Source organism: Leuresthes tenuis, unplaced genomic scaffold, assembly GCF_036924035.1.
Source record: "Leuresthes tenuis unplaced genomic scaffold, fLeuTen1.0.hap1 SCAF_19, whole genome shotgun sequence".
Lineage (NCBI taxonomy): Eukaryota > Metazoa > Chordata > Actinopteri > Atheriniformes > Atherinopsidae > Leuresthes > Leuresthes tenuis.
The window spans coordinates 32,862,654-32,879,438 of record NW_027325373.1 but is presented as its reverse complement, the minus strand read 5'-3'; the positions used below and the strand labels follow the sequence as shown (position 1 = coordinate 32,879,438).

The 16,785-nt window shown below is 40.9% G+C and overlaps 1 protein-coding gene across 1 annotated transcript in view; it reads right to left on the bottom strand.

Annotated features, from left to right (window-relative positions):
* The window catches only part of ttc28 (tetratricopeptide repeat domain 28), a 158,308-nt gene that overhangs the window by 140,284 nt on the left and 1,239 nt on the right, over nt 1-16,785 (bottom strand). Inside the window, exon 2 of the mRNA XM_072372692.1 lies at nt 9,522-9,884. Within this exon, the coding sequence (XP_072228793.1) occupies nt 9,522-9,884 (363 nt within the window). The remainder of the gene's footprint in view (nt 1-9,521; nt 9,885-16,785) is intronic.

The following is a 16,785-nucleotide window of genomic DNA, read 5'->3' as shown; positions in this document are numbered from 1 at the left end:
AACAATCAATAGAAATGATGGTCAAACCTATGAAAATGCCAGAGGCATGTTATTACACCTTTCACTTACTGCATACACTGTGTTCATGGTAGGTTTGTCGTCTGAAAAACTCCTCAATCCTCATCATGTGACATTCCCTTCACACTGTGCCACGTTCAAGTCCAGCTGAGACAATATTTCGTTATCTTCATCTGCTCTTATCTTTCTCCTTCCTCTGCAAGACGAGGCACCAGACCGTGAGGAAAACACATGTAAGCAGGACGGACGGGTAACAAAAAGTTTCCAGCAGCTCGTGGTGGCTGCTGAGATAGCAGGCTTTGGTCGAGTCTGGCAGTGCCTGTCTGCCAGAAGCGCACAAGCTTCTCTGTACACTGCGAGAAGGAGCATATCTCCTGATTACTACCAGACAATTAGCCCCAAAACTCTTCCAGGCAAAAACTCATTACACTCTGCAGAAGAAGAAGCGGTAGACTTGGTGTGTGTGAAACAGAGCAGGCAGTTGGTATTTGCTGCTATTCTACACTTTTTTTCCAGACATGTTAACATTTCCACTTATACAATGAAAGCTGCAAAGTAGCTTCAGCTGGCACTCCCTCTGCTGCTAACGGGAGTGATAAGGTGCTGCACAAAAAAAGGAAGTGGGATTATTTAACTTGAGGACTTCTACGAGGTGACAGAGCAGCTTCTAAAGCTAGCTCTGTATCTCAGGAGCACTGGGCAGTCTGGATCAGTCTAAGTTGGCTAATATGGACTGAGCATGTTTGTTATTGTCTGTGCTGCAAAGCCTCATGTGATGTGGGTCACAAGAGAGCTGCTGAAGGACTAACAAAGGAAAAGTTGTGTTGGAGCTCTATGAGGAGGCGACCACTCAGTTTCCCAACATATCAGTGCTGCCCTCTAGTGGCTGCTGCAAATTCAAGCTTGAATCACATCCTCTGACTTCCTACATTGCAGAAAATACATGGCTTTGCATTTATTTTATTATAAGTAACTTCTGTATAATTTCCATAAAAACAGTATCTTTGGAAAGTAAGGATGCTAAACAATACAAGCCAGATTAAACACAAAGATGTGTATAGAATGTGTGTGAAAACATTTTTCATTCAGTTATCCATTCAAAAAAGGAAAATAACTCTCTGTGCTGTGTATGTAACCAAACACTGATTATTGCCAAGAAAATGTCAAATGTATTGTTATTTAAGCAAATAATGGTGCAATATGACTATTTCTGCAAAATAACATCTCAGAATTTCAAATTTCACTACAAAGATGTCAAAGAACTCAAATGTCTTGATACTGGCCATGGTTTGAAATAACTTAAAGTGACCAGATTATGTTCATTTGCAGGTTTCTAGTTGAAGTTTCCAGGTCTCCAAAAACGGAGAGGAGAACTAAATCGAGTCTCCCACCACATCACACATTACAAAGTGATACAATTAGTTGAACAGATATCTAAAAACTGTAAGAGCTCCACCTTTAAACTATAGTTTCATTGAACAGGCAGTTATCAACACTACAAAATATGGAGGCTAACTGTGGTCACAAATTAATCACTTTTAAGTATGCTTTTTTCATAATATCTGTTGATTGAAAAAGAAAAAAGTTGTTTCAAATAATTCAGAGGTTTTATATATGCAGAAAATATGTTTTTTTATCAAACACTACAAATACAGGTAACATTGTGTGTTTTCTTTTCCCTGCTAATTTAATCTAAAGCAGATTTTCTTCTGATATTTTATTTCCAGGTTTGAATATTTCTTGCAGCTTATTTTCACTGTTTAGAGTCTTGTTTATTACAGTTAACACAACTGAACTGTAAAAACTGTCCTGTGGAATCTTTAATTTGGTGTTTTGTTTGACTGATGACCAAACTGCCAAGAAATTCAGTTTTCCTGCACCACTCTCCATTACTGCATAGCTAAAACCTGTGTATTTCTGCTTTAAAAGTGACTCAAACTATTACATAACTTATCATGGATAGTCTTATTTATAATAAAAATCTGTGCACACATGTGCATATGTACACGTCAGAATCTAGTGAGTTGTTTTCAGTCTTCAAAGGGTGAAACATTACAGAAAGGGAACAGTGTTGTTTTGTGTACAGGAAGTCATTTAAGTAAAATATATTGCTGTTGTGTATTCATTCATTCTCCTCACATGCTCTGCACTAAGTCCTGGATTAGCCTGCTGACCCCGACTTAATTCTCCATGACACAATTTCAGATATGCCGCAAACTCAACGATCGCATTGGCAAAGATCTTGATGTCACCCAACCACGGAGGACTCACATGAGGATCACATTCTAATAAAAACTCTGTCATGTGGGGAAGCTCCCCAAACAGACTGTTTTAGGTACCGCTTTAAGAAAATGGACTTTCTTTGCACGTATGTCGGTAACATTTTTGCAGCATGTGGTTATGGAGTCGATGTTAATGACAGGGGTAGCCTGAGTGGTGCATGGCCAACTCCTCAGCCTTCTCCGTAAACAGGCGGAGTTGGCTGCCATCTGGTTGGCTTCCACTTCAGAGAAAGATCCCACTGAACCTTCACTGATGATCTGCACTGATTCTTGCTGCAACTCCCAGAGCATTTGAGAGCAGCTTAGGAACCTTCTACAGTACTGTGCAAAAGTCTTGAGCCAGCCCTCATTTCTTCAGGGAAACGGGAAGTTTGTGCAGTGATTCGATGATTTAAAGAAAAAACATTTTCCTAAAATATCTTCAGAGATTTTACATCTTCTAATTTCTTATTATGCAAAAGATATTTAATATACAGAGATGCAAAGTTTGAGAAAAGAATTCTAAGACATGAGACCCTGAAAGCAACCCCTGATTGTGATTTTTGTGTATATTATACATGCCTAAAAACCAGCATTTCCTGGCCCCTTTACAACTCATCTGTTTTCCTTTTACTTTATGTAATTTAAGTTTTTGCCATGCACAAACTCACTGCCTTGATACCGCATAAGGCATAACTCTCTAACTTCCTCCACATCCACTTGCCATTTTAACACTAGAACACTTGAGAAGTTAAGATGAAAGTTTGGACACTTAGATCCGGTCTTTTTCTGCAGTTGCTGTTCACACAAGTCCCTCACAACAGTAGGTCTTCTGGGAGTTGTGCTCTCCTGAAAATGTGACAGGGGGAGCACGGGGGAACGGCTGTTCAGGGCATGCAGTAGGCAACATGTGATGCAGAGATTAGACTGTGGAAATCACAGTTTTTATTACAACATGTAAAGAATAGCATGGTCAAATTTGTGAAACAGCTGTCTAAAAATGAAGACTGCTGTCTTCTCTGGTATTTTAATGGGCCACTGCAACATCTCCAAATAAACTGAACCCACTTCTGCTGTTGTTTAACGGCTTTGGATAAGACACAAAGGCTTAACGAATCTGACTTCAAGTTATCACAGTCATGAAAAGAACATGTCACATCCACCACTTTAGCAGCCAATAAAAACACAAACCTGCTTCTCCACCTTTGCTTATGTTGGCTTCCCTTTTAATTTCCTAAACCCTCATGGAGCAAGTGGTCAGGATTGGTTGGTTCTGGTTCCCTTAAGTAGTCTGACCTCACTTTACGAGACTAAAGGGGGTGCTCGCAGATTCAAAGCAGAGTTCAGGCTTGTGATATGTCTTGCCAAACATTAAAAATACTATATGAACGTATCAAAAAGATGATTAGGTTCATTTTCACAGATGAGGGTGGTGGACCCACATGCAGACAGATGGTGAGATAAGTTAAAAAGGTCGTTATAAAATGAAACCAAACAAAGGGCGCTGTCAAGCAGGAAACCCAGAAACAAAAGACAGAGCTAAACAATCTTAAGACTGAACTCATGGAAGAAATGAGAAGAAAAAAGGAAAAGGAGAGCTATAAATACTGGGAGGGTTGATGAGTTGAGTGACAACAGGTGAGTGACTAACAGGAAACAGGTGTGCACAGAGTCCTGGGGACAATACCAAGACAACTGAGGACATCTAGAGGTGACAACAACAGAGTAACAGAAGCTAAAGTAGCAAGAGACTAAACAGAACAAACATGGAATACAAATTCAGGAGAAACATGAACATTAAACAAACAGAGATAGGCCCATGATGACACTAAAGGATGGAGATAGGAAACGAAACACAAACAGAAAACAAACTTTTCTGATAAAAATTATAATCAGAAACACAATCTAACACACAGGACTGAGGACTAAAATAGAATGAAGCTCAAAGAAAATACCAGAAACTAACAGAATTGAACTAAAACACAGAACAGAGACTAAACCAAGGTATTAAGAAATATTAAACCAGAGCAAAGCAATGATGATAATCCGATAACTAAAGTGAACAAAACGCAGGAAACCAAGAAACTAAAAGTGAAAGAACAAACTAGAATAAAACCCCACAAATCCTAATATTGTTCGGATAATCAATTAACTGTTTCAATTCTAATCTTCAAATCTTCCCAGTGAGTGTATGTGTCAAATCACATGTTCAAAGTCTACAGTGATGTTTCTGAGATCACACAAACTTAATGTTAAAAGTTCACACTTGAAACAAAGCAACAAAAATATGGACTGCTACACAATGGCTGCGCTATAGTGTGCATTTGGGCCAGCGTGACGATGTTAGTGGGACGGACTCAAAAATAAGCTACAAAGGGACGTGAAACTCTGATACTGAACAACAGCGGAGCTCCGAGGCCCTGAGCATTTAACTATATCAGGCTTTTGGTACTTTTTTAGCACGTTGGAGGATCTGTATGTTGGTTGTCACTGTCTGCTTTGTTTGTATACTTGCTGCCTTGAATTTCCTCTCAAGGAACCCATAAATCATTTTGAATTGTTGGTTTAGGTTTGTTTTTTGGCTCTCCTGACAAAAGGAAAATAAAATGGAATATCACAGTGCTCTCAAAAGTGGAAAAACAAGACATATGCATCCTTAAGCGTCAGAAAAGCTGATAAACTGATACTATTGTGAGGTTGTTCGGTTAAGTCAAACCCTGTCTGTGCCACAGCTCAGTTTTCTCATCTTAAAACAAATCAGTGGTGCAGCTTTACATCCGCCACAGTGCCTCCTTCCACTGTTCTGCAACATGAAATACCCAAACAGACACCTTTTCTTGTGAGACCAAGATGTACAGCAGTCTGTGAAGAGATGGAAAAGTTTCCCAGACTTCCATGAGATTAGTGATCTGAATAAATGAATGCACTCAGAAAAGAGAGTTTCTGAAGTTCCGAACAACAAAAACACATAGCGAGTATGTGGACGACAGCAAACATTCAGACACAAAACAGGCTTGTAAGAGCTAAACAACTCCAATGAGTCAATAGCAAAGCTGCAGAAGTTTTATTTGTGCGGAGTAACTTCATTTGAATCACAAAGAAACAAAAGGCTTTCTCAAATCTTTGGACTGAGCACACAAAAAGAAGAAAACAACAAAAATTGAAAAGACGTTTGCTATTCTGTACGGTGTTATCTAGATAATCCCACAAACACATGCGACTTTTGACCAGTTCCACCCCTCTATTCCCATGCTCGCTCTTTTTGTGTGTCTGTGATACACCGAGTTTAAATTTGCGCCTGTTGTGCCAACAGAAAAGTCGACAGGGGCAGCAATGGGGCAAACTGTGGGAGGCAAACAGAGAAGAAGAAAAGAGGAGAGCGAAGTCAGCCGAGTGAAGGCCAGAAAGAGGGAGCTGAAGCAGAAGTAAACGTTCCACATCAGAAAGATTCTTTTTTATTGGTAGTTCATTAGTTGTGACCTTAGCTTTGACCCACGGCGAATGCAGCACTGAGCTCACTGCAACGACACCGACACTATAAAGGCGCACACACAGGAATGCTGCTTCTGTTATTGTCTTTAAGTGCCAAACTCAGGCCAAGGCCTCGCCAGGGTTTCCAAAACAAAATAACAGCCGTGCAAAGCTGTCTCCCACACACACACTCACAGTTACACACCCAAACACCACTTCCGTCCATTCTCTCTCACAGAGAAAGGAAGCAGAGTCGAGCTGGCCCGGCCCCAGCTGTCCAGACAGAGGTAGCCTGGCAAACCCAGTCCCCTGACTGCCTACTTCCCTCTCTGAATGGACTTAAAAGACTGAACCCTCTGCATTCTTCACCCCTTAACTGTTTACGATGTTGGTAGATGGAAGGAGCCACTTCAAGTGTAAAGAAGCACTTAATGTCTTCTCGAGTCGTTTGTTTCCCTGTCGGATGTACAGTTAAGGCACTGGGCATGTGAAATGGCCTCGTTCCTGGTTGCTGCTCGGGGCGGGAGGGGCCAAGAGGATTAATTAATTGTTCTGCTGGTTCGGGGTCTGTGGTGGCTGGGGGGCTGCTGGCCCCCTGGTGTGCCCGCTGCACTACACCCCAGCGGAGTCGAGGGAGGGAGGACGTGTGGATGTGTGGATGTATGGGACGTGAAAGTGTGTGTGGTAATGATTGGGCCTGGATCTGGGACTTGCTGTCGCCTGGCCTGCCTGTGCTTCTCCCGATGGGGGGGCGGCGTTGCCTCTCCCCGCTGCTCGCGACTTCACCCACCTGTGGGCACGTCTTGACTCCCAGGGCACTTGGCCAGCGGCGCTGGGGCAGGCGCTGACCCACTGTGTGGCTGTCTGGGGCGCTTGGCCCTTCTGGGTATTGGGTCTGGCCTCTGCCGGGGGGTTTGGGGGCGCTCGGGCTCCTGGGGCCCGGGTCCAGTGCACGGCCCTGTCTGGGCGGCTGGGGCCTGGCGGGGTCGGTGGGCTGTTGCCCCTGGCTCCCGGAGGGCCTCTGCCCTATGCTTATGGGGGCTCTGTCCGGGGGCTTCCTCTGCAGTCTTCTGGGTGGATTCGTGGTTGTCCCTGCGGTGGGCTTCCTGGGTTCTGTGCTCTGTGGGGGCTGCTGGTGGCCTGGGTCTTGTGGCCCTCTCTGCCTGCTTCTGATTGCTTGGGGGGGCTGTGGATTGTGGCCCTGTACGCTTCTACACTCATAACTAAGCACGGTTATCATGTAGGTCCTGTGCCATGGGTGTTGCATGTTCTCACACACACACACACACATTCATTAGTCCAGTAGCATGGTCGCTAAGCAGTTGATGTATTATCATGTCGTCTCAGGTCATCTATATCCACAGCTGGGTTGTATGCGATTGCCGCTTATTGTGCTTGTTTTTGTTTGTTTGTGTGTTTGTTTTTTCTCTGCTTGTCTGCTTTCAGGTGCTCCTGGTGGCGCTAAGGCTGGATTCCCCTCAGAGGCCATGGATTGTTGTCTGTTTTGTTTTTTACAGGTGTAGCAGCTGGTTGTCTGGTTTTTGTTTCTATTTTTGTTCTGTTTCCTCTTCTTCTTTCCTTGTCCCCCGGTCCGGTTCAGTTCTATTACATGTCATATATTGTCAACAGAAATAAATAAATGGGCATCAAGGGGAGCTTTACATTTATAAAACTTCCCTTGGCAAAGCAAATCTGTTTGGCATCAAAGGTATTCAGACTACAATTCTGCTGCCATAATGCTGAACAGGACAAGGGAAAAAAAAAATAAAAAATGGCCTCGTATCGTTTCCTTCGGTTTTACCATTGATGTATAAATTATTTCAATTTTTTTTTTTATATTTGCTGCTAAGCAAGTTAGTGGCTACTGTCAGAACACTGATATGGCCATTAGGGTCTTCAAGTTTTAAAAAAAAAAAGCATTTTCCAAATGATCGAAATTAGCACATAATTTGAGTGCATACAATCGAGCTGTTCACACATATTGATGCTTCCATCTGCCATCCACTTTCTGTCACTTATTGGGGGGGTCAACAGTCTTAGCAGAGATCCCCAGACCTCCCTTCAGCTTCTCCAGAGGCACACCGAGGCGTTCCCAAGCCAGCCGAGAGATATAATCTCTCCAACAAGTCCTGAGTCTGCCCCCATGCCTCTTCCTGGTGGGGCATGTCCGAAACACCTCCCCTGAAAGGCATCCAGACCAGAATTGTCTCCTTTTGATTCAGAGGAGTAGAGAGTATTCGTCATTCATGTGGCTATCATGGTCAATAGCAGCACTTCCAGTCAGGCTTGAAAACAAATGTTTAAAATGTTTTTTCTTAAAATGCGGGAAACTTGATATTACCTCGATATGAAGAGTTTATATGCTGGTTTATGTCACTACTCTTTCGCCTGTATGTCCAACAATATATTCCGTTTTCCTCAAGGCCCAGAAGTCAGAGCTGGAAATGACATCACACTCCAGCTGACCGTGTGACATGTATGCTTTGCTCACTCTTCTACAAACTGACCGTGTTACCTATCATTAGCAATAGAAGCCACTAGCAAAGCAACATACTGTATTGAACTCATCAAAACATTACAGCAATATGTTAACTGATAGCAGCCGGACAGAACTTTTTGTGTGACTGATTAAATGAGACACAAACTATCATGACTTCTTCTGTGTGAAGCAGCCATGTTGTATCTTGAAGTCAGGATTGGTGAGCTTCAGCTGAATTTTGAGTTGGAGAGTGCAAGGATAGCACGACCAATGAGACATTCGGTCCCAACTTTTTTTGAGATGTGTTGATGATATCAAATTCAAGATGTTTTCCTTTGTGAATAAAACATCAGTTTATAAGAATTAATTAAACAGTCTGGCATTAATGACAAACTGAATTATGAATAAAACATCTTCACGGTATTGCTTTTCCTACAGCGTGACACAACCTGGTCTGCTGAAATCTTCAGATCTTTGTCTTCATGCAATTAAAAAAACAAATTCAAACCAATCTTTTAAAATTTACATCAATCTATCACACTGTTATTAAAGTCCAACTTTAGTTTTTGACCTTTTTGCTTTTAATCTTTCAATGGCAAAATCTCTGAAACTAAAGGAACTTGAACTTGGAACCATATACGACAAGTTGATATTCTCCAAGCATACACCGGCATGTGGTTATTTATTTGACATTCTCTAATGATGTACAGTCAGAGAGAGACCAAAAGTGATACATCAGCAACATCCTATCCAGACAGTGTTGCAATCCAGCTCTGTCATCACTGTCATCCCACTGTATCTCCTAACGCCTGTTTATTTACAGCCACATCTCATTATGCTGAGTTATGTGTGCAAGATGTCCCTTTCAAACATTTGTCAACAAAGACAGACAACACATCACAAGTTTGAAATTATGCTATAAAGCACAACATGCGGGCTGCAGAATCCAAATAGCAGGCTTGTGTTCAGCCACCGTGCAACGGCAACAAACTACAGCAAAATGAGCCATCTGACAGAATCTGGGAACGAAAGCGGGTCAGAGCAGCAGAAAGCCAACAAAAGCCTTTAAACTATGGAGAAAAATTACAGCAAATTAAGCAACAGGTGATCATTAAATGTTGATGTGAACATGAGCTTCTGTTCAACAAGAGGAAGGCATTAAAGTAGTTTTCAACAGGGGGAAACATGTTGATTGGAAGGTGATCGGTGTATCTATCTACATCTACTCTTCTCACTGTCATCTGAAGTGTGTAGTTGAGCAGCGACAGGCCACTGTGGGTCAAACATCTTACCTTGGGCCATTTGGGGTTGATGAGGCGAGCTTTGATAGCATCATCCAGAGCCATGCTGTACTGGCCCAGTCTTAGATGTGCTGCGGAGCGGTTGCTGTACAGGATACAGTTTTGTGGGTCTGCAGAGAGGGCTTCGGTGTAGAGACACACAGCCAGCGCAAACTCCCCCTGCTGGCAGGCCTGGTTGCTGCGACGCACACGCTCCAAGAATTCGGCCTTACTTAGGGCAGCGGGGCTGGAGCCCAACAGTCGATCTGTCCTTTTCCCTGCTGGAGCCGAAGGGATCAGAGGAGATGAGGAAGAGGAGGATGAAGATGGAGGGTTGGTGGCTCTGCTCGTAGAGCGAGAGCCAAATAGAGAAAACTGAGGAGTAGATAAGGGAGGGAGGAGGACAGGGTTGGGTGGAGAGGTACCATTAAAAAGAGCTGACATATGTGTGCTGTTGGTCCATTTATTGAATATAAAAAGCAATAACATTGATAATCCAAAACAGTGTTACTGCTCACAAGTGAAGCAAATAAAATAAAATTGATCCAGGATTAAATATTTGTGTTGTCAATATCTGTTTGACATAAAAATGGTCCAGACAAAGGCTGTATACCATAAACACAATGCGCACATAGAGTTGTGGAAAAAAGGTAGAATGAATCCACATGACATTACTTCAACTTATTGCTGCCAGAGGTGCTCCTACAAGCTGTTGGATCATGGGGTGCACTTAGGGTTTAGGTTGGAGCTTAGGATCCCTGTAACTGCCTAAAAAAGATCTACGCCCGATTTTCCCAATATCTTAAGCTGTGTCACTGAAAAAGTTCAGACTAATCAGAACAGAAAGACTCTCTGCTCACATGAGAAATAAAAACTAGCTTAAAAGGTCAAGCAAAATGTGACTCTGTCTGATATTTCACAAAGATTTCACTCGACGTGACACCTCATTTGCATTCAGCGTCATTTGTAGGATATGATACTGAAGTTGTTTGCAAATGGGACACCAAACTGCTGCATTCATTTTTATTTTCTGCTCAGTGGTATATCTCAGTGGTATATATATCAAATCTCAGAGAGACATTGATAGAAAGAAGGATAGTCAGACAGAGTTACACAGTCAGGGTTCTGTTCTTCTCATTCGTCTCTATAGCAGCTGCTAAATTTGGTGTAAAATGTGCACCCTGAGGTTCACTCTGTGGAGCTTTAACATTGAAGCGCTGCTTCCCTCTCTGATCTGGTGTTTCCAATTTTGTCCTTTCACCAGAGCTTACACCAAGGCCCTCATTATCTCTCTTTATTTCCAGTCTAGCTCAAACACACACACATATACACACACAACTATTTGGACACACTCTTAAAATATGCAGACTGAAGGGATTCCTAAAACTTCCATCACCCGATGTTTCTGACTGAGGTCACAGGCATACAGTAGCACTTAAGATTCCCTTTAAATAAAGTGCAAGAACGACTCAGAATACCAAACAATGATTGACAGTCTCACATGTTTGATTAGAGATTTATATTACAGAACTGTGTAAAAGTCCTGATCCAGCCCTCATTTCTTTATGAATTTCTCATTATCTTTAAAGTGGTCTTGATCAATAGTTCTCCAGGCTTTCTCAAGCTCTTTCAAAGTTTTTCTTTGGACATTCTTTGCTTTTTCACTCATTTTCAGTCCAGTCCTTGTACCTGACCATTTTTAGAGGAATGTGTTTTTTCTTTGTTAAGCCACCTAACTCTGACCTATGAATGATTCAAGCAGAAAAAAGGCTCCTAACTCAAGGGATGAACCAGTGTTGTGTCGACACATAACAGACAACTTAGCAAAGAAGCCATTTTAAATGGCATCTTTAGGCACTTTGTTACTTGCAGCCTGTCACAAAGACACATAATTTGTTCCCATTTCTTTAGTTGCATCTATGAAAAACACCAAAGATAACACAGTTTGACAGACAGAAAATAGTATTTTTGCAGCAACAAGGTGATTCCCAAAGAGCTATTATCTGAAAACTTGGTATATCTCAGCATGGTGTGCAGTGTGTCCTTAAAACATTTGAGGAAACTGGACAAGTGGAGGACAAAAGAAGAAGTGTCAGGCCTAAAAACTATCTACAGCAGATGAACAGTATCTGAAAGTGATGTCCTTAAGAAAGAGGAAAAATCCAGCAAAGACCTGACACAGGACCTGAGAGATGCATCTGGACCTTCAGCTGATCCATCTACTGTTGGCCCAAGCCTCATCAGAAATGGTCTCCATGGAAGGGTGGCTGTCAAGAAGCCATTCTTAAGGAAGGGAAACAGGGAGAAAAGGCTGAGCTATGCCAAATGACACAAGAAGTGGACTGAAAATCAGTGGCAACAGGTCTTATGGAGGGATGAATCCTCCCCAGAGCCCGGACCTCAACATTATTGAAGCAGTGTGGGATCATCTGACAGAGAACAGAACAAAAGCCAGCCAACATCCAAAGAAGAGCTTTGAGATGTCCTTCAAGAACCCTGGAGACTACTAGAATTATACAAACTCTGTTTTAGCCCTAATAAATGCACCTATTTCTTGTTTTCCTGGCAATATATTAAGAGATTTGGAATGTCTTCAAACTCTTGCACAGTACTGCATGTCTTGTCTTATGCTTTATGAAAAGCTCTTATTGTTCAATAAGTAGTAATGAGAAATGTCTCTGACCCGAGTTGTCAAACCAAGGCATCATTTAATTAATTGTTTTGCCTTTAAATGTCAGTTTTGTAAATGGAAACTGTACCTGGCACATTTGATCAGCTGTATGTTGCTTCATGTTGCTGTTCAACATGAATCATATGTGAACAATGTACAGTTGCAAAATAGGGTTTTATATGTGCCTATTATAGCTACACATAATCAATAACTCAAGCTGAAATACTCAAAAGACAAAAAGAAACAGTTCTAATAGAACAGAAAGGAAGTTTGCCCTAAAACATAAACCCTCAAAAGCCATCATTATTCATTACTCGTGGATTAAAAAATGTGTTAGTCACAGTACAGTTCTATTGCACACTGTCCGTTTTTCAGCTGTTGCTTTCTCTCATATTTTCTTCATTGTTCCCTGTTAATGTAAAAAAAAATACACTTTCAGATCTGACAAAAGTGATCTGAAGCAGAGCTTGTCCAACAGGGAGGCGTTTGCCTAAATAAACAAATAAAGCCACCTATCATGCACTGGACTACAGTAACACATGAATCTCTAAGCTAACAAGGACACGGTCAATAAAGCAGAAGAAGAAAATCTGTTTCTGGTAGTTTTTGCAGTTGCACAGTTGACATTGCTGAGTTGGTTGTGTACACTGTTGTGTTGTTCTGTTCTTTAAAGTTGGGCTACTCTGAAACTTTGCATGTTTTTTGGGAACACACTGACACAAAAGGATTTTCACACATGGAGGTTATCTGCGTTTGTGAGTTAGAATCAAAGAGAAAACTGAAGAGGTGAACCTGGTCTTTAAGTGGTGCATCTCCTCATCATCCGGACTTAGCCCACCTTAAAGATGTGATACCATGACGGCCCTTTTTGAGGGTTGAGGGTTAGGGTTACCCCAACATTTTGGTCAACAAATGGTTAGATTAATTCATCCTTGAAGCCCAGCTTTCTCTCTGCCTCCAAGAGGCTACTTACATAAAATCTTCATTTTTCATGAGCACCTATTTTGGCTATCTGGAGGCTATTGGTTCACCTCGATTTCACACTATCAAGGATCTATGTTGCTGAACAGATCAGTTCAGCTGAAAAATAAAAAGCCGAGTCCTGCACATGTCAGCTGGCTATCTAAAGAAACACAGAGGCATATAATTGTGTTTAGTGAAGCTGAGCGGCCATGCAGAAAACAGATTCAAGCCTCAACTCTGTGCACCATCTTTTGCTGGTAAAATTCATAATAATAGCCTCAGATTTGACCTGCTACAATGCATCAGCCTCACAAAGACAAATACAAATAAACAGCACCAATACAATTTATATCAGTTTGGTCACGTGTATCAGACCAGTTACAGCTGTACTGTAACATAAAACTGAGAATGAAAGAAATGTTCTATACAATATTAAAAACTGCTCAAAAAAAAGCTCAAATTTATTAGATATAGAATTTATAAATACCCTGATTTCATGTTAAAATCTAATTTCCAACTATTGTCACAAACTCTGACAAATGATTAAAATAATTCAATGATCAGACAATCTACAGCCTATTCTGCACATGAATGGGGATCTTTTTAAAGCTACTTTTTCCCCCCTTCATTTCCCCTCCAAAAAAATCAACCTCAGTACTGCCACGAAGAAAAATCCATCCACTTGAAAACACAATTACTGAGCTGCAAACGGCATGCCAATGCAGCATGCACCTTCTTTTCTCTTCGTCACAGCAGATTTTAGCACAAATTCTTTGCATACCATCACCAAACTGAAGGAAAAGCAACGCACCAAAACAAAAGAGAGCCTCTGAATAACATTAACATTAAGGAGTTTTCTAAAAGGTTTGTTTTCAGTGATGTAAAATTGTGATTCGGTGTGGATAAAAGTTAAAAATGAACACACAAAGCCTCCTTTTTAAAAAAAAAACTGAAATAATTCATTAAAATACCTGCATATTTGTGGATAAGATACAGAAAAACTACAAACAAAACATTTTCTCCGGTAAGAAAGTTTAAGAAATCTGTTTCAGCTCAAACCATTTAAATATATTACAGATAATGATGTTAAAAATGATAATTTGGTCAGTGGTCGATTGCCACCATGATCGATACAGACTGCTTCTGTTGTGCATTTTCCCTTTATTTACCAGGGAAACAACGAAATAAGCATGATAAATAAACTAAAAGGTTTATTTATCTAGAAGTATTTCAGCTTTTCATCATATTGTATTTGAAAGTGCACAGATACTTACATACAAACCTTTATTGTAAACTTTCACGTGAAAAAAAGAGATTTCTAAGCCTGTGGAACCATTATAAACTAATTTGCCACTGCCATTGTTGGGCTGATATGCTGTATCTGTGTATCCCTAAAATGTGTAATTAAAAGATAGTTAAGGTTGCAGGTAAGCAAGCAGCACTTAGAACAATCTATCTTGGGAAAACATTTGCCTTATTTATCCAGTGAAGGGGAACCAGCTACCACACCACAGAAAAGAGAAGCTCTGATAAATATTCAGATGGAGTATGATTCAGTCTCCGCTTTTACACAGGCATATCTTCAAAGCAACCAGTCTGTTGACTAGTTAAGGTTCCAAATACTGTATATCTAACCTCTAAATCAAACCAAATAAGGCCAACTTGATTACAGTGCTGAAAAGGCAGCACTTAAAGCTAGTCTGCTAGCCTATGCTAAATAGCTTTAACCAACCTCATTTGTTTGATTTTTGCCTGACATGACTGAATTTAGCTGCACTTATAAGCGTTTTAAAAGCTCTCTTATTAACACAGTGGCACATTAAGAATACTATAAACCTATAAATGTACATGAACAGAAAGAAAGAAAGCATCTATGAGTATATCAAATGTGAAGATGACATCACGCCCCACTGACCGTGCTATATCATAATTATACCATCAGCACTGAGGTCTTTGTATGCAGGACCATGCATGCAAACCTTCGTAATCATGTCTTAATGCACATGTTGTAATACTGGCCTTTAAAATCACATCTCAGTCTACTTTCTACTTGACATAACAAAATGATAAACATAAACAACAACATAAACAAACTCGTCTTTAACAAATTCCAAGACTATATAAAATCGTTACCGACAGTTTAGCGAATCATAATATACCACACTGACGACAATCCCATAAATAAACCAACAGCTGAATGTTTTCAGTGTTTTACATTTTATCAAATGTGCCAAAAAATAAAGTCAGATTTGGCACAGAAACAGATTTTGGTATCAACCACATAATACACATAATCACTGCAAAATTGCCTATTATTGTTCTTCGGTTTGAGAATTTTAGCCTCACCCAGCATCCGCTCACTGGAATGAGTGACGTGCATTGGAATGACAAACCTTCACATTCTCTAATCTATTGTATACCTTCATTATTTTAGGGAGGTATATTTCTGTATGATGGTATTTTTCGTATTAATTTGAATATAAACCAAGTACCTCATAGGTTAAGGAAATTTTGAGGCACGTTACTACATCACTGCTTTTTAGGACAGTCTGCTTCCTACCTGTTGCATCACCTGTTGACTGACATTCCTGGAACAACTTGTGATTAATCCCCCTCTTAATTGTAGGCATACAAACAGTTGATAAGCTGGCAGGTACACCGTGTTAAAGAGCAGGATAACTCCATAGTTATCGCAGTGTCTCAACTGACATCTGGCTTCTGCAGCACAGCACATACTAAAACAACCAATGTGAGGTAAATGTGTCGCGAGATGAGTTTACACAGTAAAGAGTTCAAGTTCAAGTTAGAAGAACAACACTGCAACAGGAACACAACAAGAATATCCTGTCCTAGTCCTTCCAAGATTACAAGCAAACACACACTTCCCCTCTGTCCTGTCTTACTACTCCCAGCCCCCTTTCCAGCCTGGGTCACATGCCTGCAGAACAACACAGAAACAGAAACTGTGAAGCTGAATACCTGAACATGAGTGAACTGTGTTCCTGACCTTCTATTCTAATTGATGTTGTATGGGGACTACCAAGGCAACAAGCTGTAGTTGCAATCAAATATATCCACTTTCACTCAAGTGCTGCAACCATGAAATTTTCCAGAGACGTCCTGGAAGAGTGGCATGTGAGATGTCCACAACTATCACTCTTCTTGTGGAGGCTTTTCAATAAGCTCACCAGTAAAATCTCTGGAAACAAGCCAAGTTAGACAATGTGTGAATGTACTGTAGCATGTAGTCTTCTCATCCTTCATGCTCTTTTTGCACTCACTCATCAGTACCATGACCTTTAAATGCATCAAAAACAGCCATCAAGGAGCGTTGACAGTCATTCTCAATGTGCAGCAAACAAAAGCAATTTACACATTTTTAATCAAGTCCTGCTTGCTCTGCACTCTAACCTGACGCCACTGATCTCATTTATAGCTGTGAGGGCACATCTCCGGCACAGAATCCCACGCTGTTGCACAGTGTGCGAACAGTGACCCCGGAGAGAATCATGACAGCTCATAAACCGATGCAATCTTTCACTATTCTGACCTTCATTCATTTTTTTCAGGCAAACAAATGAAAGGTCCTAGTTTCTCCAAAGCAATCATTTAACACCTTCCGCCATTGAATATTGAATTTAA